The sequence below is a fragment of the Dipteris shenzhenensis genome, chromosome 5 (genome assembly GCF_047967505.1).
Source record: "Dipteris shenzhenensis isolate YYH24624 ecotype China chromosome 5, Dip_SZ_1.0, whole genome shotgun sequence".
Lineage (NCBI taxonomy): Eukaryota > Viridiplantae > Streptophyta > Polypodiopsida > Gleicheniales > Dipteridaceae > Dipteris > Dipteris shenzhenensis.
The window spans coordinates 57408212-57432147 of record NC_141600.1 but is presented as its reverse complement, the minus strand read 5'-3'; the positions used below and the strand labels follow the sequence as shown (position 1 = coordinate 57432147).

General features: G+C 46.0%; 1 protein-coding gene across 1 annotated transcript in view; it reads left to right on the top strand.

Annotated features, from left to right (window-relative positions):
* The window catches only part of LOC147902237 (oxysterol-binding protein-related protein 1B-like), a 94121-nt gene that overhangs the window by 28587 nt on the left and 41598 nt on the right, over nucleotides 1-23936 (top strand). Inside the window, exon 4 of the mRNA XM_087374797.1 lies at nucleotides 13461-13912. Coding sequence (XP_087230923.1) covers nucleotides 13461-13912 — 452 coding nt within the window. The remainder of the gene's footprint in view (nucleotides 1-13460; nucleotides 13913-23936) is intronic.

Below are 23936 nucleotides of genomic sequence, written 5' to 3'. Positions count from 1 at the left end.
CGAGTACTGGAAGAAAGAAAGAGGACGAACGCCTGCCACCGGCGGAGCTGGCCATGCCCACTCACCTGGGTCCCAGTCAAGCTCCGCAAGAGGTCGACCCTGGAAAATCCAAAGTCTCCATCTAATATCCTCTGCAATGGTCAACCTGGAAGGATCTGTGGCGCATTCCTTACCCAGGCAACCAATGACCCTGACTCTCTGCCAACAAAGCTCCTGACGATCCAGGGGCTGAGTGGGATACAATCTGTGAGAGGAGTCCGTGTTGGGGTAAAGGCACATTGCCAACCCTTCATTAAAAGATATTAAGACAGTCATAGGGTAAACCTAATCCTAATAAAACACAAGTGAGTTTCTGGTGTGGCTCATCATTCTTTCACACCCGCACTTGAGTGTTTCTCTCTCACTCTCACTCTCTTGCTCTTCTTCCCCCTTCACTCCCTTTCAACTGGTATCAGAGCCATTCCCCTCCACTTCCTATCAGAGCCATTCCTCTCCACTCCCTAGCCTACCCACCCCCTTCCGTACGGACGTACGGACAGCGCCGTACGACCGTACGTCATCCGTACCGTCGTACGGACGGACTTCGGCGGCGCATTGTGAGGCATAGCTGCAGGGCGGCGGCGCATTTCGCCTGCAGGGCAGCAGACCAGGACGCAGGCGGCGCAGCAGATCAAGGTGCAGGCGGCGCAGTAGACCAGGGCGCAGGCGGCGCAGCAGGTCAGGGCGGAGCTGCATCAGGCAGCTGCACAGCAGCTGCTACAGCTGCACAGCTGCTAAGCCCTTCGGGCGTCGCGCAATCTCCTCCAAGGGCAGCCGTACGGACGACCGCCGTACAGACTGCCGTACAGTCGTACGGCCTGCCGTACAGCTGTACGGACGACGCCGCCACACCTGCAGGGAGTTACATCAGAGCTGTTTTTCGGTTTTTGTGCAGCAGGGAGGTACATTATTTCGGTTTTTCGGGATCTGTGTCCGAAGAAATTTCTTTTTGGATCTGGCTGTTGTACAAGTACAGCAAGTACGAAAGTACGAAAAGGCATTTTTTGTTTGGGGAAGAAAGAGAGTTGAAACAGCATTCTGCTCTTCATTCCTCTTGATTCAGGGTCATTTTTCAGTTCACAAAACTGTCTTATCTTGAAAGTACAGCCATACTTTCATTCATCTCGTGCTTGAGGTGAAGGAACCACAGTGTGTGGTTGATTGCACAGTTATTCTATTCTGGGAATGTAATGCCTTGATTTTGCAAGAGGACATATGCTTTTACTGGGTTTGAATCTCAGTTTACAGGTGAGCAGATCATAGGGCTTTTGCCCGGAAGGTGATGCATTGTATGCCTTGAGGCAGTGTGGTGCCAGAGAGCACACATTTGTCTTGATTTCCGCAGTGTCGAGGTGACATTTTCTTGCAGGTCATATTTCTTGTGCCACACTCAGAGAACCTCAGTTGAGCCACGCTTGGCCAGGGCGCATCGAGTTTACTCGGTCCCTAACTGTCCATCGTTGACAGTGCTCAAAAGGTTCCTCATTGAGTGTTTGTACGTTGGGATCTGTGTATGTCATTTCTACACAGGGCAGTATATGCATTACATTGGTGGATGATTTTGTCAGAGAGATTTTCATATTGCATGCTACCTCAGTGTTGAGGTGTTCTCCACTTGATTTAGGTGTCAGATCAAGGGGCTTTTGCCCAGACTTTGTTTGATAGCACTTGGGTTACCGACAGAGATCTTCAGATGCATTTTCTCCCCTTGGTATAAGGGTGATTGCTTGGGATTTATCCCATTTACTGTTGCAGGTTTTGTGACAGGCTGAAGTGTCATTTTTTTTTGGGTGTTTGCCAAGTGGTTTCTGCAATTTAACTCAGTGCAATACCTCATCTGAGGTGGGAGAAGTGATCAGTACAGTCAGTACAGCAGTGTTTACAGCAGTGTTTGTGGTTTGTCAGATGATTATGCACTGTTAAGCACTTGTTGAGCAGCTGCAGCAGTCTGAAATTACTGTTTTTTATGCCTCTTTGAGCACAGTACAGTGTGTCAGAAGGTACAGTATTTGCAGGGTCATTTACTGTTTTGCTGTAGATTTTCCTGACAGTAAAAACAGCACCATTGAGAGTGCTTCTGGCTCTTGAATAGAGCAGGTTTTTCTGAGAAATCAGAATTTTTATTCAGTCTTTTTACTTCCAGGGAGTCAGGTACTTTCCTCATCTGATATGGCATCAGGGGGAGGTGATTCTTCAATTCTGAACATAAAGAAACTGGAAGGAGCACACAACTATGCATTATGGGCAGAACAGTGCTTGAATGTACTTCTGTTAAAGAAGATTGCTAAGCCCATAAGGGTGAAGGGTGTCAAGCCATCTGACATGGCAGCTGATGACTGGGAAGAGCTTGATTTGTCTGCGAGGGCAGCTATCATGCTCACTATTTCAAACACTCTTGTGTTCAATGTACAGGCTGAAAAGACCTCTTATGGTCTATGGCAAAGACTAGAAGAATTGTATGCCCAAAAGAGCTCAGCCAGTAAGGTTTATTGGCTGAAGAAGCTGGTCGATCTTCGCATGAAGGAAGGTACAGCTATGACCTCACACTTGAGTGAGTTCAATGCCATCTTTACACAGCTGATTGCACAGGGGTTGAACCTTGATGAGGAGTTCAAGGCTACTTTCTTGCTGTGTACTCTCCCCAAGAGTTGGGACACTTTCAAGACCACCCTGTCAAACTCGAATGTCACTCTTATTTATGCTGATGTAGAGAGCTCTCTCCTTATGGAGGAGATGAGCAGGAAGAATAATGCGGGCAGCAAGTCTTCAAATGCTTTGCAGGTACAGGATAGAGGCAGGACTCAGCAGAAGGGGAGATCTGCTAGTAAGTCCAAATCCCGCAGTCAGTCCCGTGGCAAAAAGGACATTGAATGCTTTTATTGTGGCAAGAAGGGACATGTGAAGTCTAAGTGCTTCAAGTTCATACGGGATCAGAAAGCCAAGAAGGCTGAAACAAAGGATGCAGGAAATGCAAGCAAAGGCAAAGGCAAGGCCAAGGCAGATGACTTGGATGCAGTGAATGTTGCAGCAGAGGACAGTGACAGTGACATACATGATGTTTTATGCTCTTCTGCTGTAATAGCACATGCTTTGGTTATTGATGGCCATGACATGCACACCTGGCTCTTGGATTCAGGTGCCTCTTTTCATGTTACTCCTCATAGGGAGTGGTTTACTTCCTACACAGGTACTCATGGAGTTGTTCATCTTGGGAACAACTATGCATGTCAGATTGCAGGGATTGGCAGTATACAGATAGTATTTCCTGATGGACGGTCATTTATGCTTGATGGTGTTCGCCATGTGCCGCAAATCAAGAAAAATCTGATTAGCACTGGCTTATTGGATGACAGTGGTTACCACACCACATTTGGGGATTCCAAATGGGTGATTACTGAAGGCCAGACTGTAGTGGCTGAGGGTTTTAAGAGTGATACCTTGTACCCTCTTTATGTTTCCAGTGTGGGTAATCATGTTGTTGCCATAACCGAGCTGCCAAAGGTTTCATTGTGGCATAGCCGGTTGGGACACATGTCTGTTAAAGGAATGCAAGAACTGTCACGTTTGGGTTATCTGCCGCCTCTTTCTTTTTCAGATTTGCCTACTTGTGATCATTGTATATTTGGCAAGCACTGTGTCACTCCTCATAAGAGGAGAACTCCCCAGAATAGAGCACCACTTGATCTAGTGCACACTGATTTGTGTGAGATGCCACAGTTATCACTAGGGGGTGCAAAATATTTTATTACTTTCATTGATGATGCCACACGTAAGGTGTGGGTCTATTTCTTGAAGCATAAGGGAGATGCCTTAGATGCTTTCAAGAAGTTTGTTGCTCAGGTTGAGAATCGGACAGGACGCAGGCTGAAATGCCTCAGGTCCGATAATGGGGGTGAGTACTTGACACATGCTTTTGTGCAGTTTTGCCAAGCTAAGGGCATCAAACAGGAACTCACAGCCCCTCATAATGCATCTCAAAATGGTGCAAGTGAGCGTATGAATCGAACTATTCAGGAAAAGGTTTGATGTATGTTGTCTTATGCTGCATTACCCCATGGCTTTTGGGCAGAAGCCGTGCAAACAGCAGTTCACATTATTAATAGGTCGCCAAACAAGGCTTTGGAGTTGAAAGTGCCAGAGGAGGTGTGGTCTGGCAAGCCACCCTCATATAAGCACTTACGTGTATTTGGCTGCGAGTGCTTTGCTCATGTACGCAAAGAACTACGCACCAAACTGGATCCAAAGTCTATCAGATGCATCTTTATGGGTTATGGTGACGAAGGTGAAATGGGGTACAGATTATGGGATCCCGTTAAACGGAAGATTATACGCAGCAATGATGTCATCTTTAAGGAGGATAGTGTACACAAGGAACCCGTGCAACCTGTGGAATACAGGAGGGTTATTTATGATGATGTTGGACAGCAAAGAATGCCCATTTATATGCAGCAGCAGCCTGCTGCAGATCACCCTGTTCAAGAGGGTATACAGGCTGAAAATCAGCCAGATAATTTTGCCAATGATGCACCACTGGATATGCCAGCAGATGGAGCTGTAGCACAGCCAGATATGGTGGTACAGCCACCTGTCATGCATGAAGAACAGGCTGGACAGCAGCCTAATCCGGAACATTTTGTTAGGAGGAGCTCCCGTGTACAACGGCCTCCTGCCAGGTTTGTTCCAGGAGCCAATAATGTGGCTGATTTTATCATGCTGACAGATTGTGGTGAGCCTTCCAGCTTCAAGGAAGCTATGGGAAGAACGGAGAAAAAGAAGTGGGAGAAAGCCATGCAGTCAGAAATGGACTCCCTACTTCAGAATGATACATGGGACTTGGTGCACTTACCTGCAGGCAGAAAAGTTTTGCCATGCAAGTGGGTTTACAAAGTCAAAGTGGATTCAAATGCTTTACCGAGGTATAAGGCCAGATTGGTTGCCAAGGGATTTAAGCAGGAGAAGGGCATTGACTTTGATGAGATCTTTTCCCCTGTAGTCAAGATGACTACTTTGAGAGCAGTGTTAGCTCTTGTTGCTCATGACGACATGGATTTATGTCAGATGGATGTGAAGACAGCCTTTCTTCACGGAGATCTCCATGATGAGATCTATATGAGTCAGCCAGAGGGATATGCTGTCAAAGGGAAAGAGCAGCTTGTGTGTAAGCTCAAGAGGAGCTTGTATGGACTCAAGCAGGCGCCAAGGGAATGGTACAAGAAGTTTGATGCCTTCATGCAGTCCCAAGGGTATCATCGGTGTGAGACCGATCATTGCTTGTACACCAAACGGGCAAAGGATGGCAGTCTGATGCTACTCATTCTATATGTGGATGACATGCTTATTGCCAGTAAATCTCAGCATGAGATTAGTGCTTTGAAGAAACAACTGCATAAGTCTTTTGACATGAAAGACTTGGGTGATGCAAATCATATTCTTGGCATGCGGATTACTCGTGACAGGTCCAAGGGACTTTTGTTTCTGTCACAGAAAGAGTACATTGACAAAGTACTGCAGAGGTTTAAAATGGAGGGGGGGAAGTCTATTAGTACCCCGTTGCCTCCACATTTAAAACTCAGCAGTAAGGACAGCCCCAGATCAGATGATGATAAGGCTGAAATGGTCAAGGTTCCGTATGCATCTGCAGTTGGATCTTTGATGTATGCCATGGTTGCCACTCGTCCGGATATTGCTTTTGCGGTGGGAGTCATCAGTAGGTATATGGCAAATCCAGGCAAGCGGCACTGGGAAGCAGTGAAAGGTGTCTTGAGGTATCTCAAGGGTACCAAAGACTTGTGCATATGCTATGGTAGGCAGGATGCATTGGTGCATGGTTTTACAGATTCAGACTATGCAGGAAATGCAGATAACCGGAAGTCTACTACCTGTTATATTTTCACATTTGCAGGAGGTGCTATATCATGGGTGTCTCGGTTGCAGAAATGCGTTGCACTGTCAACCACCGAAGCTGAATATGTTGCAGCCACTGAGGCCTGCAAGGAAGCAATATGGCTTACTCGGCTGGTGGGAGATTTGGGCATTACAGGAGATATGCCAGTTTTGCATTGTGATAGTCAGAGTGCTATCATGTTGGCAAAGAATCCGGTCTTTCATCAGAAGACCAAGCACATAGAAGTGAAATATCATTTCATCAGGGAGGTACTGGAAGACAAGCGACTTGAGCTTGTGAAAGTGCATACTGATGATAATCCTACAGATTTGCTCACTAAGAGCTTGCCTACAGAGCGGTTTGCACATTGCCGCCACATCATGGGATTAGGATGAGACCATTCTTACTTCATGGTCTTGTATACAGTAACTGTATATTGCTGTAATTTTTATTCTTTTCTCCCCTTCTGGCACATTGGCCTTTAGGTGGGAGGTTGTTGGGGTAAAGGCACATTGCCAACCCTTCATTAAAAGATAGGACACCTATGACTGTCTTAAGACAGTCATAGGGTAAACCTAATCCTAATAAAACACAAGTGAGTTTGTGGTGTGGCTCATCATTCTTTCACACCCGCACTTGAGTGTTTCTCTCTCACTCTCACTCTCTTGCTCTTCTTCCCCCTTCACTCCCTTTCAGTCCGTCTCAAAATAAACAAACGGTGCCGGTCCTAAGCGAACTCCAATACATAGCCCATCCTCACTAAAACAACCTGACCAAGTAGAAATGGGATCAATATAGGTTGGATCTGTAAGTACATCCCTCCACTCCTGAGGAATAGCTCTCATGATCAGTAATTTGGTGTCAACAATCTATCCAAGTGGCCCATGTCTATCTCTGATCACCTCCTCTGACATCTCCACACCTTCCCTGAACCAATCTCCAACTGTCACAACCCCTTGAGCATGCCATCTGGCCAAGGGAGTCCTAAGTTCTGTACCAAGGGAAGATCCCTGGTACCGAACTAGGGGGTTATGGTAAAGTGGCTATCGGGCAATTTGCTCTCTGGAGGAGGAAACTGCTTTGATGAGGTGCTGTCGAAAATGATCCCAAATCTGAACAAGCCTTTTCACAAGTGGTGAGGAAGGCTGAGAATGCTGGTCCGTCAGGAAGATCCAACTGACTCTACCTGCCCACTGACCTGCTGCTTTGGGGGTGCACTGGTGAATCCCATGCAGCAGGAACTGTTTCCACGGCTGATCTCCTAGAGTCAAACCTCTAACAAGAAGTTTGAGTAAAAGGGCTCTGCTCTGCATCTCCGGATCAAGAACCCCAAGTCCTCCTTGCGAGAAAGGTAAAGTGATAGTATCCCATGAAACTCTGGCCCTAGTGTCCTCAGAATCATCACCACCACTCCACAGAAAGTTCCGAAGCAATCTCCTCACCTGACGAATCGAGTCAGCATGAAAGCACCAACATGACGCAACATACCACATAGTCGCTAGTAGAACCTGGTTGAGTACCAGCGCTCTTCCGGCCAAAGAGAGTATAGCCGTACTCCAGTAGGCTAGCTTTCTCCGGATACTCTCAAGAACTGGGGCAAACTGTTGCGTCGGGGACACCTCAATGCCAACCTGGAAGCCTAGATATCTCGTGGAGGTGCCTCTGGGTATCCATACAAAGCTTCTGTCTCCTCCCCATGTTGGGGTATCCTGCTGAGCTCCAGTCCATATGCCTTTTGATTTGTTCCAATTGACAAGTCCCCTTGAGGCTAGGCAGAACTTGTCAATTGCATCCACAGCAGTAGCAAGACTATATGCATCTCCTCTGATTGTCAGTGCCGTATCATCAGCAAACTTAGTGTCCAGAAGCTCCTGCTCCCGCCGGATAGGCAGATGAAGGCCCAAAGTGCCATGACTGGTAGCCTGCATAAAGTATCCCATAGCCTCCGCTACGAAAAGGAAAAGATAAGGTGCAAGCGGGCATCCTTGTCGTACCGATCTGGATAGCTGAAAAGCCGGTCCTCTGCCTCCACAGACCACCATCCTACTAGAAGAGTGAGAGTAAAGTGAGGAGACCCATAAAATCCATCTATCACTGAAGCCTAGCCTCCTCATAGTGCCCTCCAAGAAACCCCAGTCCACCCTGTCATAAGTCTTCTCAAAATCGAGAAGGAGAACTGCAATCTCCTGCTGACTCTCCTTCGCCCAGTGAGTGGCCTCCCAAAAAGTGAAGATATTATCCAAGATACTCCTATCTTGGACAAATCCTGTCTGAGTAGCTCTGATGATATCTGGCAGCATAGGCTTTAAACGAAGGGCCAAGGTCTTCGCTAGGATCTTGTAGGCTGTCCCTAAAAGTGTGATGGGTCTCCAATTACGTAGGACTGTCTTGTCTCCCCCTTTCGGGATGAGACAAATCATACCTGTGCATAATGCCTCACCCAAAGATCCTGTATCGAGAGCCTCTGAAAAGGCAGAAAGTAGATGAGGCCCAATCGTATCCCAGAGAGCTCTAAAAAGGAGGGGCGACAAACCGTCCTCCCCCGGGCATCTGTCTCTGGGCAGCTCATGTAACGCATCTGTGATCTCCAGGAGTGATAGCGGGCTATCCAAAACATGACTCATCTTGTCTGAGACCATCTGGTGGACATGACTCCAAATCTCCTCTCTGGCTCTGATCATCTCCTCGGTGACTGGATCAACGGTGTACAGAGTGGAATAGAAATCAGAAGTGATCTCAACAAGTCGATGAGGATCCATCTGAAGAGACCCGGCCTCATCCACAAGTCTACGAAGACTATCTGAAGAGTATCTCTGACCCACTGCCCTGAAGAACTCTCTAGAGCATCTATCCCCCTTCTGGATCCAGAAGGTCTACTGGGAGTAAAACCTGAACTGGGCCCTCCTTCCCCGAATCTCCTCTAGTCTCTCCTGAGCCTCTGAAAGCTGCCCTCTGATGAAAAGAGAATGAGGAAAGCTATGAATCAATCTCTGAAGTCTGGATACCTCCGCTCTTGTGTTCCGATCTCTGATTCTGAGCTTTTCCTTCTCCTCTTTTGCCCTCAACTAGCAGGCCATGCTGACTCTAGCCAAAGCCCCCTCTACCCACATCAACCAGCCTTGATCCTCAGGAGTGTCCTCTGTCAACCAAGCCTCTCTCAACCGTTCCACGAACTCTGTGTCCTGAAAAACAAAGGCCGGAACTCTCACAAAGCCTGTGCTCTCCAATCGAGAGGTAGGGAGAATCTGTAATAGGACTGGAGCATGGTCAGATAAAACATAACCCGGGCAGATCCCAATCTGTCCTCCTCTGGCCTGGCCCCAATGGCCAATATAAAACCTGTCAAGCCTAGCCAAAGAGAGAGAGCCATGGAAAACCCCCGACCAAGAGAACTGAAGACTATCAGCCAAGTGACGAAAGTCGTCCAATCAAGCTGCATCATGAAGTCCGGCATGAAAAACAAAACTATCCCACTCCACTCTCTCCCTATCAGAAAGTCCACCCTCTGTCTGGCCCGACTTGTCTTCAGAGAATTCACGTCTGTGGGACTGAGGAAGGGACTCTCTGAGCTGTCTCCAAAATGCACGTCTGCGGGCTGGATCCGTGGGAGCGTACACATTGAGAACACCAACTGCTGTGCTCTCAATCTGAAGAATAACATAGCATGCCCTGCTCTCCACTAGTGTACCCTCTTGGGTGATATCTGGGGCCCACCTAGCTGAAACTGAGATACAGACTCCTCCCCTCGTACCATCTGCTGGGTTCCAATATGTCCGGCTCTGTCCTCTGAGTAAGGATCTGCATCTGTCAATCCTGTCCTGGGAGAGCTTATGCTCCTGGATAAGCACAATGTCTGGAGGGGACCCTGAGGAAATAAATCGAAGGGAGTCCCTAAGCAGCTGCAATCTAGGAACTCCCGATCTATGACCATCTGCATCTGAAATAAATCTGCGGCCGTTCAGTCCTCTCACGTTCCAAGAAATGATGGACAGCCTAGACATCAGATGGAAGTGAGGGGATGCCAGTGGCAGCGGCACAAATGACTCTCTCTGACGGCGCAATCCAAAGTCGGTCTCTGATCAAGCTCCAAATCTGCCCCAACTCATGTAAAATGGCTCCATCCAAGGGAATAATACTCTGGCGCGAACTGAGGAGCTGAAAGTCAAACCAACCAGCACTCCTGGGCAAATCAAAGTCTCCCTGAACCTCAAAGAACAGAAACAGAAAGGCCCTGCCTCCGAAGCCAGGTCGAAGAGTCCTAGGGCAAGAATGAATCTGTGAGCCGACAATACGGTGAACTGATGAAAACTGAGTCATGCTCAAAAGCTGTCTATCAATCTCGCTGTCAAGAAGCTCAGCTGACTAGCTTTCGCTCCCAGAACGAAAGCTGCCTGCGGAGAAACGAAGAATGTGCCCCTCTCTAGATAGAGTAACAGATCCCAAGTACTCCTCTACCTCCTCTGACCGTCGACAAAATACCGGGAGAAGTTCCAATCTAGTGAGGGAATCTGTGGAAACCCCTCGAGCCAAAAAGGACCAAATACACACAGAAAATATAACATCTCTACTAACAAAAATCTTGCGTGTAGCAGGATTGTAGAGACAATAGCCTTTGCTTTGTGAACTATATCTCACCAAAATGCATTTAAGTGCCTTATCTGACAACTTGTGTCTAAACTCCACAGGCACGTGACCAAAAACTTTGAAATGGTCCAGTGAAGGCTTTCTCCCATGCCATGCCTCATAGGGAGTGATTGTCTTCAAAGCCTTTGTAGGAGCCCGATTCAAAATATAGTTGGCACACATGAGGCCTTCAAGCCAAAACCTGTGAGGCAACTTCTTACTTGTAAGCATGCATCTATTGATCTCCATGGCAGTGCGATTCTTCCGCTGCTTTACCATTCTATTGAGGTGTAAGCCTCACTACTGTAAGCAGATGCGTGATGCCTTTCTCCTTAAAAAATGCCTCAAATTCATGAGACATATACTCTCCCCCTCGATCTGTGCGAAGTGTCTGCACCTTAAGTCCTGTCTCATTCTCAACCATAGCCACAAAGTGTTTGAAATGCATAAACACTTCTGATTTTTCCTTGAGATGATAGACCCAAGTGTAGTTGGTGAAGTCATCTATGAATGTAACAAAATAGAGATAACCCCCAAAAGGAGGTGTCCTCATGGGACCGCAGACATCACTGTGAATAAGCTGTAATTTTCATGTAGCTTTCACTGCACCATCCTTCTTAAAGGGAAGTCTATGCATCTTGCGAAGGATGCAACCTTCACATGCAAGAGGAGGAGGCGACTCTAAAGGAGGCAATGCATCAACCATATCATGCCTCTGAAGTGTCATTAAGCTGCCATAGCTCATGTGCCCATTCCTGGCATGCCATAACTACGCATTCTGCATCGCAGTAGTGGGAGTGCTCACTGATAATGCAAGATCGGACCTTTTTTCATATAGATCAAGCTGAAAAAGACCCCGATACAAAGTGCCAGACAACATCAAAGCATAGTCATTCTCTTTGTCTCTGACCGCGCACTTGTCATCATAAAAAAGAATCTAAAATCCTCCTCTATTGAGTGAGGACACTGAAGACAAATTCTTCTTTATGCCTGGCACTTAGAGAACATCTGAAATTCTGAAATCTGTGCCATCAGTGGATGTGAGAATAATGTCTCCCACTCCACACACTGAATAAGAAGAATTATTTGCACAATTCACCTTCTTTTTGGTATGCTGAAACTATGCAAACTAAGCTAAAAAATCACAAAATGCATTCATACAGTGCCTACAATGCCCAATGATTTTGGAAGTACTCTAGTCTGTAAGTTGTTCCTAGCTAGTTGTTACAGAAGACTATAGATAATTTAAATTAGAGTGTGAGCTTTGAACTTCAAAAAATCAAACTTTTAAATAAAGTTTACTGAAATATTAATATCTTTGATTTAGGTTAGTGCAAGTAAAGGTACTCTGCGTTTCATTGGTAATGAAACGTTTCGAGACGTGTTGCAAGTTTCGAAACATTTGGTTACCAATGAAACTCGTTTCATTGTGACTATGGTCCTTTTGCAGAGGTTACTAAATCCTTCTCCTGCATGCTTCTCACATTCCTTTGTGAAACTCAATCTTCTATGCGGTCTATACCTTGCTTGCCTTTGGGGTGGATTGCTTCTCCACTGATTGCCTCCTTTTCCCAAGGGATAGACTGTACATAGGAGGATGCAATCCATCCCCTGCTTGAATTTGGGTCGGGCTGCTTCTCCACGGCCAGGTGGATCGCCCCCTTTTCCATTGGCTATTTTTATGCTTATCTTTAGGTATTCATGACTGAGTTGTTGAGTATCTGCTTGGTGGATCACTAGGTATCTGATTGGCGTGACTCCATGCCTCCAAAAATGGAGATCTGAAAGACATGGTGAATGGGGAACCACCCCTTGTACTAGAGGTAGATGCGAACCGCTTGTTGGAGGATCATTCAACTAGAAGCCAGGGGCATGGAGGCATCCGAATGGGGGGCAGTTGGAAGCCAATCGGGGACTCTAAATAACCAAGACTCAGGCGACATGGAGCAAGCCAAGTGGCATGAGGTGGATGCTTGATGGTGAAGCGTAAGGCCACATAGAGTCGATGCAAAAGCCATGTGGCATGGAGGTGGGCCAAGAACCAATGGGCTTTGGCCACAAAGTCCCAAGTTCTGTTGTGGGCTTCTTGAATGTTGATGAGTGCATAACCCACTATTATGGCTGAGGCTTTCTCAGCCTGGAACCCCTTAATTTTTGGGGCCATTGTTAGTTACTAAAACTCTTCTTGTTCAGGATTTAGTTGGGTTTCAGTGGACTTTATAATAGGTTCCAGATCTCTTCCAAAGCAGTGAGTGAGTCCCCCCCCCCCCCCTCTTGGGAAGAAAAAAGAACTGCTCATAGTATGCTTGCAAAAACAATCAGCGATTGAGCTCAAATGTGGATCTTCTCTCCTGCTGCTGCTTCCTTACTTCGAAGAAACAGTCTTATTCTGTTAGGTCTTTATGGTGCTGTAGGTTCTTAACTGTTGCCATGAGCATGCTTTGTTACAAATGGGAACACTATGTGTGTTACTATGAGAGCATGTTTTTAAAAAATAAATGATGCACTAACATTTCTCGCTGTGATAGTTTGTTAACCTAGTATAAGGTGAAGGAAGTATGTCATCCATCTCCAAGTATGCCATCCTCTCCTTGCTGCTAAATAAAAAGTTGTAATTCTCCCAAAAGCAAAATGATTCTCTAATGACAATTATATTTAAGCTTGTTTCTACCTTCCTTTTTGTCTAGCAGTTCGCAGACTTGTGATTGCAGTTGAATGTATTATGTGAATGTATAGTGTACGATAAGCTTACAATCTTGTTTGTGCAATGGCAATAGTGTGCAGATTTTGTGATAATAAGCTTACAATCCTGTTTGTGAAGTGGCAATATAGTTTATAGCTTTTGTGGCAATAGTTTGTAGCTTTGGAATTTTCTTTGTCTGCTAAATGAACGCCTTTTTTTTTTTTTTCACAGGGGGAAGTGAAGCAGAGACGGATGATGAGAGGGATATTCATGTTGGAGTTGAAGCAGAATCTGATGATGATGATGAAGTTTTCTTTGATACAAATGATTCTCTTGTGCCAGAATCCTTTGGCCATTCAGCTGGCATGTCTCGTCAAGCATCAACAAATTCTTCCAGAGATACTATAGGGACCGAATCAAATCCGGATGATTGCCTCAATCTGGGCATGGAGAGGGTGGGTTTTGAGTACCCACATGTAGAAAGACGGAAACGGCTTCCAGAACCAAAGGAAAAGGAAAAGGCTATAAGTTTATGGTCTATGATCAAAGATAATATTGGCAAGGATCTTACAAAGATATGTCTGCCAGTGTATTTCAATGAGCCAATTTCTTCATTGCAAAAGTGCTTTGAAGATCTAGAATATTCTTATTTGCTTGATCGTGCCTGTGCATGGGGGAGGCAGGTATTTTCAAAATTGATTTGTTTTTAAAGATATTTTGCAAGAAGCAATCCTGTCAGTTACAACTCCCAGTGGTGGATACAGTACTGAGATGTATAAATGTAGGATGATCTAAGGTTGGAATATCTTTTTTTACCATCTTATTGTCCATTTAACAGAGCATGGTTGCTTTGGTAAACTGTTTTAAATATCAGAACTTGGTGACAAGTCTGCTGTGTATGGTATGTCAAACGTCCGAGGGATTCAAAACTTGAGTTGGCATTGAGCTGCTTGTTTGAGAATTTGACTCTTCCGAACTTGAAGTGTGGTTTTCATGAAGATTAGATATTTGTGTTTTTTTATTGGCTTTGTGATTGTGATGGGATTGACTTTTAAAAAAGAAGTTAACTCCCCCTTCTCCCTTACCTTCACCTGGTGTGCTGGGGCCATAACATTTAGCTTGTATTATTTGCATGTTTGCTGGGTCATGCGAAGAAAATGGACTTCTATGAATTTCCATGGAAGTGTACAACCTCATCTTGGACGTGTCTTTAAAAACCACAAAATTAGTTGACCAGGAACATGGATGTGATTACTGTCGGTTACTTGAAAAGTGGCTTGATTCAAGAATGCAAAACAATACTAGATTACGGGTGGGCATATGAGTGGCTTGGATACTGTGATGATTGTGATTTATTTCGTTAGAATACACGTGTGCATTATGGAAAAATAATAAAGATCTTGTTAAGTTGTTAATCTAGATAATAATGGGGGTGGATGGCAAGATTTTTCTTTTTCGACACAGTCCAATACTTGTACGTGACACAGTCCATATACTTGTGGATAGTGCTGTTGCAAGTGCTCCACCCGTGTCCACTCTATCACTAACATGTCAGGCCCCCAACAAGGGCTACGATACATACCAGCTGGTCGGACCAAGGAGTCGAAGAGAAGAGCCTTGGTCCGAGGGTCCTGGAAGTGGGAGTGAAAGCACTGTCTCTCTAGCCGAGCTAGTGAAGCATATCCCCTGCTCAGTCTAGCCTGCATCGCTGGTCTCATCGTGAAGATCGGGCCGGAGAAGATAACCCCCAAGTAAGTGTATGAGGATACGATCTCAACTGGTGACCCACCCAAAGTAAAAGTAAACTGCTTCCGTTGCATGTTTGCTCGAGAGGTGTTAAAGATCATGACCTTGGTCTTGCCAAGGTTGACCTCCAAATCATGGGATAAACAAAAAGCCTGTAGTGCATCCAGGTGTCACTGGAGCCCCTCGGGTATGGACGACAAGAGTGCCACATCATCTGCATAAAGAAGAATCCTGATGATGATCCCGGCAAGTGAGCAACCGGTTCCTCCGAACGTCCCCATGAAAGTCTCAAGCTCATCGATGTAGAGGCCAAACAAGGTCGGTGATAAGGGACAACCCTGTTTGACCCCTATGGTACTCAGGATCTCATCTGTCCAACCTGCGCCTGTACAAACTCGGCCTGAGACTCTCTCATACAGTGCCATGACTGCCTAGATGATCTCCTAATCAAATCCCAGTGTCTGTAGGCGTGTGATAAGACGAGCTCGAGGTACTGTGTAAAAGGCTTTGCGGAAATCCACAAAGCAACAGTATACCCTCTCCTTCCGTGATCTGGCCTCCTCAATGACACTCCTGAGTGTGAGTATGTGATCCATAGTCCCATGGTCTCGCCTGAAACCGGCCTGACCCTCTGCTCTGAGCCCTCTCATCTCTGCGAACAGGCTGACCGATGCATCCAATACAACTGCATAGATCTTGGACATCACATGTCCAATCATGATAGTCCTGTAGTTACTCGGGTCCATGGGATCCCCTACCTTGTGGATGGGGGTGATGGTGTTGAGTGTCCAAGTGCGGGGGAAGCCAAGGCAAACAGTGTCATTGAATAGCTTTGCTAGGATCGGGGCTAACGTGTCGATCCCATATGCGATAAACTCTGTGCATAGCCCCTCGTGATCCTTAGATCGTTCGGCCATTGTGCAGTTTCAATGTTACGTCCTTGACTCCCCCTCTGGTAAACAACGTGCAAGTGGTGGGACGAGGTGTGTGTATGAGGTCTAGAGTGGGCTGGTGTGGGACATCATATAGATGGTGTGCATACGTGTGCCAGACTCTCGTGTCGATGAGGGGTGATGGGGACCTACGCTCAAGGAATCTCCGCAAAAAATCCTTAGAGTTGTTGTTGTACAAGATGTACAGCAGCTGCTCCTCATTTTGACGAAGAAAGCGTGCTTCTTTTGACGTACGAGACGTCGGTACTTGCGTACCGTGTCTGGTGTGTTCGGGAGGTGACATTTGGTTTCAAGTCAGAGCTGTTGGCGATAAGCCTTGCACTCCGCATCATACCAATTGTTGCAAGGTACAGAACCAAGAGGTGGTGGTCTAGTGGACTGTGTGGTGTGGGGAAAGATTTGGAGGGCAGCCGCGTGGAGTGTGCGACTAATCAGGGCAGCACGGTCCTCTATGAGTGGTATGTGATCGATGTAGATTAGGAGTCTGTTTAGGCATCCAGAGTAGGCCGGTGAGAGGCTGTGATCAAAGTGTATGTCGTGGTAGGTGTCGTGCTTCCTATGTGGTGTGTGTCGTGTGGCTAAGCGTGGGGTGGCGATAGTGAAGAATAGGTATGTGTGATCAACTCCTGAAGGGAGTGGTGCTACGGTGAAGTCGGTGATACATGAAGTGAAGATAGGCGATCCCATGATGTGATCTACTACACTAGTGCCCCCCCTCGTGTGGGAAGCAAGTAAAACCACCTGAGGAGGGCCATAGGTCGAGCCCGTTGTAGATCATGAGATCATGCATCCTGTCCAAATCAAGGAGCGCGTGTTGATATGGTGTAATAGGCGCGTGTCGGTCCGATGAGGTCTTGGTCATACCTGCTCCGTCTAGGTCCATGTCTGGCAGCATGATGGAAGTCCAGGAGTGGTGCCTGTCGCATACTCGTCCTGGCGTTGAAGTCCCCAATAAGGAGAACTTCCCCGCGGGCTGAAAGGTCTGGGATATCCTGATGTAAGGGTGCATATGGCGATGTCTCACCCTCTTCTCATGCCACTCTGGTGAAGTGGGATGTGTCTGGCGGGAAGTAGCATATTGCTATGAAAAGGTCACGGGTGTCTGTGCGTCGGAACGAGATCCACATGAATCGGGAGTGTGCGTCCTTCCTCTCAATGGAGATGGCTCCAGCAAGGGAAGACCTGTACAATACTGCGACCCCGCTTGATCCTCGGACTCCTCCTGTATCCCTCGTCTCATCCTTGAAGGCTGGCTCCCATGTGTAGCCACTGACTATCGGTAGTGGACGCTCTGGGCTCCGGTGTGTCTCCGTGTAAAAGACTATATCTCGTCCTGTATAAGACTCCGAGAAGTTCCCTGGGTCTGACCATAAGGTGCCATTACAGTTCCAAATGGTGCAGTCTAGGGGCTCGGAAACCTAAGTCTCATAGGCCCCGTCCCCCTAGAGCTAGCTTGGGTGTTGCTAGCTAAAGACGACCTTGGACAAAATCCGGGTACTCTCTTTAAGGAGGGTGTTATGTCACCATTGTCGGATGCATTAATCTGACACCTCTTTGGTACACTGTTAAACAAAGGCACTCACCATTGTTGGATGCATTAATCTGTCACCTCTTTGGTTAGAATGCTCATGGGAAAAACATCACGTGCTTAGAATTTTGGTTTCACTTAAATCATTTTGTCAACAACTTTATACAAAGGAACCCCATATAGTCGTAATTGTATAATAGGAAATCAGTTAGAAGTATTTCAAGTTCTAGATAAAGTCTCATCTTTAGTGAGGCACCCTTAAAGCTGTCCTAGTCTCAGTGTTGATTTGTTTCAAACATGCTTCCAAGCTCTTCACGGTGTTTATTATACTCTATGCAGGTCATGCCACTATTTAGATGTGCCAATATAGTCGAGCACTGTGGGAGCACATCGTTTGGGTTGATCTGATCTCTGAATGACTGTTAGTCAGAGTTGTGATTTCGTTGATGCTTTGGTTAGGACCACTATGACAATGCCGTCTCATTTGGCATGTACATGTGACCAGTAGCCATCCTATGTATGAACTCGTTCTTTAACCTTTGTATCTTAGTGCAAAGATGACTGTTTGCCGTAGCCTCTCATATAAGAATCAGGGATGTCAATTGTGATTTTCTTATGTGTGCAAATTCTGCGATTTTCTTATGTGTACCCTAACCTTAGTCCGTTTGCTGGTTCGAATCCTTAACAGTGGTGCTGCATATACACCTTCTGAACAGGCTGAACTGAAGGCCAAAGACTGAGGCTGATCAGGGCCAACTCCGGAGGTGTTAAGGCTGCACACAAGACGCTGGAGGGGAGCTGTTTTGGAGTGCTGAAGGCTGGGGAGGCTGAGTGAAATGAGGGCCTGGAGGCCCCCTATTTATAGGGCTGGAAGGGCTGAGCCAACCAGCGCAAAATGGCCGACTTTGGCTCTTGGATTCCTTGGGAATACGTAAATATACCATCGTCCCTTCAGAGTCCTCTCTGGGTGAGCGATGTGTCATCCTGCTTCAACATGTATCCACTTGCTTGGTACTATTTCTTTTTGTTTTTCAATAGTATGCTTATTAAGAAATGAAATGTTTTCCTTCTGTTCAGTTACGGACAATGGGGACTAGGTCTAGCATTTGAGGGTGGACCCCCTTGCTTGGGGTTATGGGCATTAGTGACCCACAAGAGTGAAGGCCTCTCTTTGAGAGGGACATCTAGAAACCACACCCCACCTGAGTACCCAAACATGGGACCAATCAAATGCACAGATTGCATACCGACCTAGGAACCATTCAAGAGAATGTTCCCTGAGCTTTGGGTGTGGGCCTGGCAGCATGCCAAGAGTAATGGAGATACAAGATAAGACGACAAACAAATGAGCTCAGTATGGCTCAATTATGACCTTAGAGTACGTCAATAGATAGTCTAAGCTGTTAGGAACCCGTGTGTGCGATCAGAATTAAATTCTGACAACTTTGAAATTTTAGGGTTTTTGGGAGTGACGTGGCAGCTGACACGTGGCAGACTGCCACTTGGAATCTGAGCTGGCAGGTCAGTCCACCTGTCCCACACATGTGGCAGCATGCATGGCAAGTGGCAGGGCATGCAGGCCAAGTGTTTGGCCCCAAATCTGGTAGATTTAGGGCAAGTGGTGGGCTGTCCTCTTTGGGACTGCAGCCCAACAAAAATCTGGGACAAGTGTCCACCTTCCACTCTAGGCCTAGGAGAAGGCTGAGCCTATAAAAGAAGACCTCTCCCCTTCATTCCACACATGAAAATTTCGTCACTTTTCTTCTCCCTCCTTTTAGATGATGCAGCAGAACCTCTCCAGCTCCTTGGGTGCAGCCAGCTTCTCCCCAGGCCATTCTCTCACCTCAGCAGCACTTTCTCTCTCTACAACAGCACATTCTCTCTCTACAGTTCCAGCCCCTCCTCTCCAGAAATCTGCCCCCTCTCAGCTCTTCTGGAACAACAGCAGCATCCTCTCTCCTTCACCTAGCCTGGAGCAGCCACAGCCCCTTTCTCTCTCCTGCTGCAGTCTTTCTCTCTCTACTGCAGAATTTCTCTCTCTACTGTTCCAGCCCATTTCCCTTGCAGAAATCTGCCTCTCTGTGCACCTCTGGAACAGCAGCAGCTCCTCTCTTACATCTCCTCCCTTGGGATCAGCATAGGCACTCTCTCTCTACAGCTATCACTCCATAAAAGCTTTCTCTCTCTAGCCTACAGGCTGTTTTTCTAAGCTGTTCTCATTCCAGCCCCAGTTCCACACTCTCCTCACCCAAGGTAGCTTCAGAGGCATCAAGGACTTCATCTACAAAAGGGCCAAGTCACGAAGGGAGCCTGTACTGTCAAGTTTATCTCATTTACAGCACTATTTCATGTTGTTTCTACTATCTTTCTAGAAACTAGTGTTTGTCTCTAATGTTGGATGTAAGTGGTGATTATTGCAGGCTTCTTCCTTGTGGATTGGGCAAGCCAAGAGCTGAAATCTGAGCTTGGAGTCCTCCTTTTTGTTGTCTACCTTGTACATATGCTCTTGAGTCTTGTATCTAGGTCCTAGGTTTTCACTGAGTTGATCAGTTTGGAAGGTGCATTGCACCTTGGTCTTGTATCTCCATTTTCAAGAATAAAGTGAGCCTGGATAAGGGGGGGGCCCCGTCTTGGCCCCTCAATCATATTGCATTCTCCAATAATGTCACTTTGTGTTTAAGCTGTATAAGTCTTAATTCCAGCTTAATTGCAAACTCTTAAGTTCAAGTATATGTGTTTGGCAACTCGCAATCAACTCATTCAAATGCCTCTGCAAAATCCGTTGTTTGAATTGATAGAAAGCACCGAGTAGTTTACATTGGAGGGAATGTCATCCTGCTTCAACATGTATCCACTTGCTTGGTACTATTTCTTTTTGTTTTTCAATAGTATGCTTATTAAGAAATGAAATGTTTTCCTTCTGTTCAGTTACGGACAATGGGGACTAGGTCTAGCATTTGAGGGTGGACCCCCTTGCTTGGGGTTATGGGCATTAGTGACCCACAAGAGTGAAGGCCTCTCTTTGAGAGGGACATCTAGAAACCACACCCCACCTGAGTACCCAAACATGGGACCAATCAAATGCACAGATTGCATACCGACCTAGGAACCATTCAAGAGAATGTTCTTTGAGCTTTGGGTGTGGGCCTGGCAGCATGCCAAGAGTAATGGAGATACAAGATAAGACGACAAACAAATGAGCTCAGTATGGCTCAATTATGACCTTAGAGTACGTCAATAGATAGTCTAAGCTGTTAGGAACCCGTGTGTGCGATCAAAATTAAATTCTGACAACTTTGAAATTTTAGGGTTTTTGGGAGTGACGTGGCAGCTGACACGTGGCAGACTGCCACTTGGAATCTGAGCTGGCAGGTCAGTCCACCTGTCCCACACATGTGGCAGCATGCATGGCAAGTGGCAGGGCATGCAGGCCAAGTGTTTGGCCCCAAATCTGGTAGATTTAGGGCAAGTGGTGGGCTGTCCTCTTTGGGACTGCAGCCCACCAAAAATCTGGGACAAGTGTCCACCTTCCACTCTAGGCCTAGGAGGGGGGCTGAGCCTATAAAAGAAGACCTCTCCCCTTCATTCCACACATGAAAATTTCGTCACTTTTCTTCTCCCTCCTTTTAGATGATGCAGCAGAACCTCTCCAGCTCCTTGGGTGCAGCCAGCTTCTCCCCAGGCCATTCTCTCACCTCAGTAGCACTTTCTCTCTCTACAGCAGCACATTCTCTCTCTACAGTTCCAGCCCCTCCTCTCCAAAAATCTGCCCCCTCTCAGCTCTTCTGGGACAACAGCAGCATCCTCTCTCCTTCACCTAGCCTGGAGCAGCCACAGCCCCTTTCTCTCTCCTGCTGCAGTCTTTCTCTCTCTACTGCAGAATTTCTCTCTCTACTGTTCCAGCCCATTTCCCTTGCAGAAATCTTCCTTTCTGTGCACCTCTGGAACAGCAGCAGCTCCTCTCTTACATCTCCTCCCTTGGGATCAGCATAGGCACTCTCTCTCTACAGCTATCACTCCATAAAAGCTTTCTCTCTCTAGCCTACAGGCTGTTTTTCTAAGCTGTTCTCATTCCAGCCCCAGTTCCACACTCTCCTCACCCAAGGTAGCTTCAGAGGCATCAAGGACTTCATCTACAAAAGGGCCAAGTCACGAAGGGAGCCTGTACTGTCAAGTTTATCTCATTTACAGCACTATTTCATGTTGTTTCTACTATCTTTCTAGAAACTAGTGTTTGTCTCTAATGTTGGATGTAAGTGGTGATTGTTGCAGGCTTCTTCCTTGTGGATTGGGCAAGCCAAGAGCTGAAATCTGAGCTTGGAGTCCTCCTTTTTGTTGTCTACCTTATACATATGCTCTTGAGTCTTGTATCTAGGTCCTAGGTTTTCACTGAGTTCATCAGTTTGGAAGGTGCATTGCACCTTGGTCTTGTATCTCCATTTTCAAGAATAAAGTGAGCCTGGATAAGGGGGGGGGCCCGTCTTGGCCCCTCAATCATATTGCATTCTCCAATGATGTCACTTTGTGTTTAAACTGTATAAGTCTTAATTCCAGCTTAATTGCAAACTCTTAAGTTCAAGTATATGTGTTTGGCAACTTGCAATCAACTCATTCAAATGCCTCTGTAAAATCCGTTGTTTGAATTGATAGAAAGCACCGAGTAGTTTACACGATGTGTATTAGCATAAAATCTATCCCGATCTTGGGTACTTCTTATAGACTCCTTGGCAAACTGCAACATTTCTTGCATGTCTTCCAAGAATGTCCTTGCAGCATCATTTTGAATTCCCTTGAACCCAACCATAACTGGTGACTTAGGTTGAAAGGACTGTAACCAGTACTTGAATGCTTTGCACTATTGTAAGCAAATTCTTTCATGGGGAGATGATCTTCTCAGGAAGATTGTCTCTTAGAAACATATGCCACAAGCATATCTTCATCCAATTGGTTAACCTTCTCTGTACTGCCGTCAGATTCTGCCGTCAGATTGTACATGATTTGAGAAACTCATACTAAGAGTGGTTTGCAACTTCTAAAAAAGACCATAAATCCTAAGAAAGAACGAAGTTGTTTCACTATCTGAGGGATGAGCCAGTCCAAAACCTTCTAGATACGATCTAGGTCAATGCTCATACCCTCGGAAGAAATCTTGTGTCCTAAGTAAAAAATCTTTTTCATAAAGAAGTCACATTTACTCATCTTGGCATAGAGCTTATGCTATCTTAAAATAACTAAGACAATCCGGAGGTGTCCAATGTGATCCTCTAGCAATCAGCTATATACCAAGATGTCATCTCAGAACACGACAACGAATTTGCCCAAATAATCTCTGAACAAATCGTTCATCATTTGCTAGAAGTGGCCATACCTAGTTCGGAAAGAGGTTCTATCTATGTGTTTAGCATAGATATGGATTTGGTGGTAACCCATACGCAAATCAATGTTAGTGAAATACTTCGCTCGAGCCAAATGGTCTATCAGATCATCTAAGTGAGGAAGAGGGTATTTATTCTTAATTTTCACTTTATTCAATCATTTATAATCTACACACACTCTCCACGAACCATCTTTCTTCTTTCTTAAGAGGACAGGTGCACCCCAGGGTGATTTACTTGGGCGAATATAGCTATTCAGATAATCTTGTAGTTGTGAAGCTAACTCGTCCTCCTCGAGTTGGCTCATCCTATAAGGTGGAATGCTAATAGGTTGAGCCCCAGGTACTAAATCTATGCAATGATCTACTACCCGTTCTGGAGGTAAACCTTCTGGCAGTCGAGGAGGGAATACATCACTGAAATCATCTAACAACGTTCTCAATTCACGTTGTTCAAACACGCTTAAATTATTTTGTTATTAACAAAGACAACAAATGAAGAAAGCCGAATGAAAACAACTGATACACATCATAATGAGAAGTGTTTATTATATTGCGAAGCTACATCGCAAATACAATAGGTCCCTAAGAAGAGGGAGTATTATCACATTGAATACCAAATTGGGTGTCCTTGTCCAAAAAAGAGAGTGTATGATCTTTCCATCCAATCCGAATATCATGGGTTTTAAAACACTCTATTCCGATTAACAAGTCCACATGTTCCAAGTGCATGACATAGCACGTAAGAGCAGCTGTGTAGTCTTGAATCCAGATACAAAGTTCGTCGACCTTGTGATTCCAAAACTGCTTCTCAGTGTTGAGATATTGAGCTCCACTCATGATATGCCAGGGTGATTGTTGTGCATTTATGTCACCGACTTGTTAGCTGCAGATGCGGTTGGTACACCGCCCATGAATAATAGCTGGATGACAGCTATCTTTATGTACTCTAGTTAGTGGCTCAGTTAGTATGCCACCTTAGTTAGCTGAGTTTGGTTTGAGACCCACATATAGGGTTCACCTATTCTTTTGTACTAAGAGAGTTCTTTTGGCTTTCACAACTAAGAAGAGGAAAACTGTTTTCAGCCTCCACCTTTGTGTATATT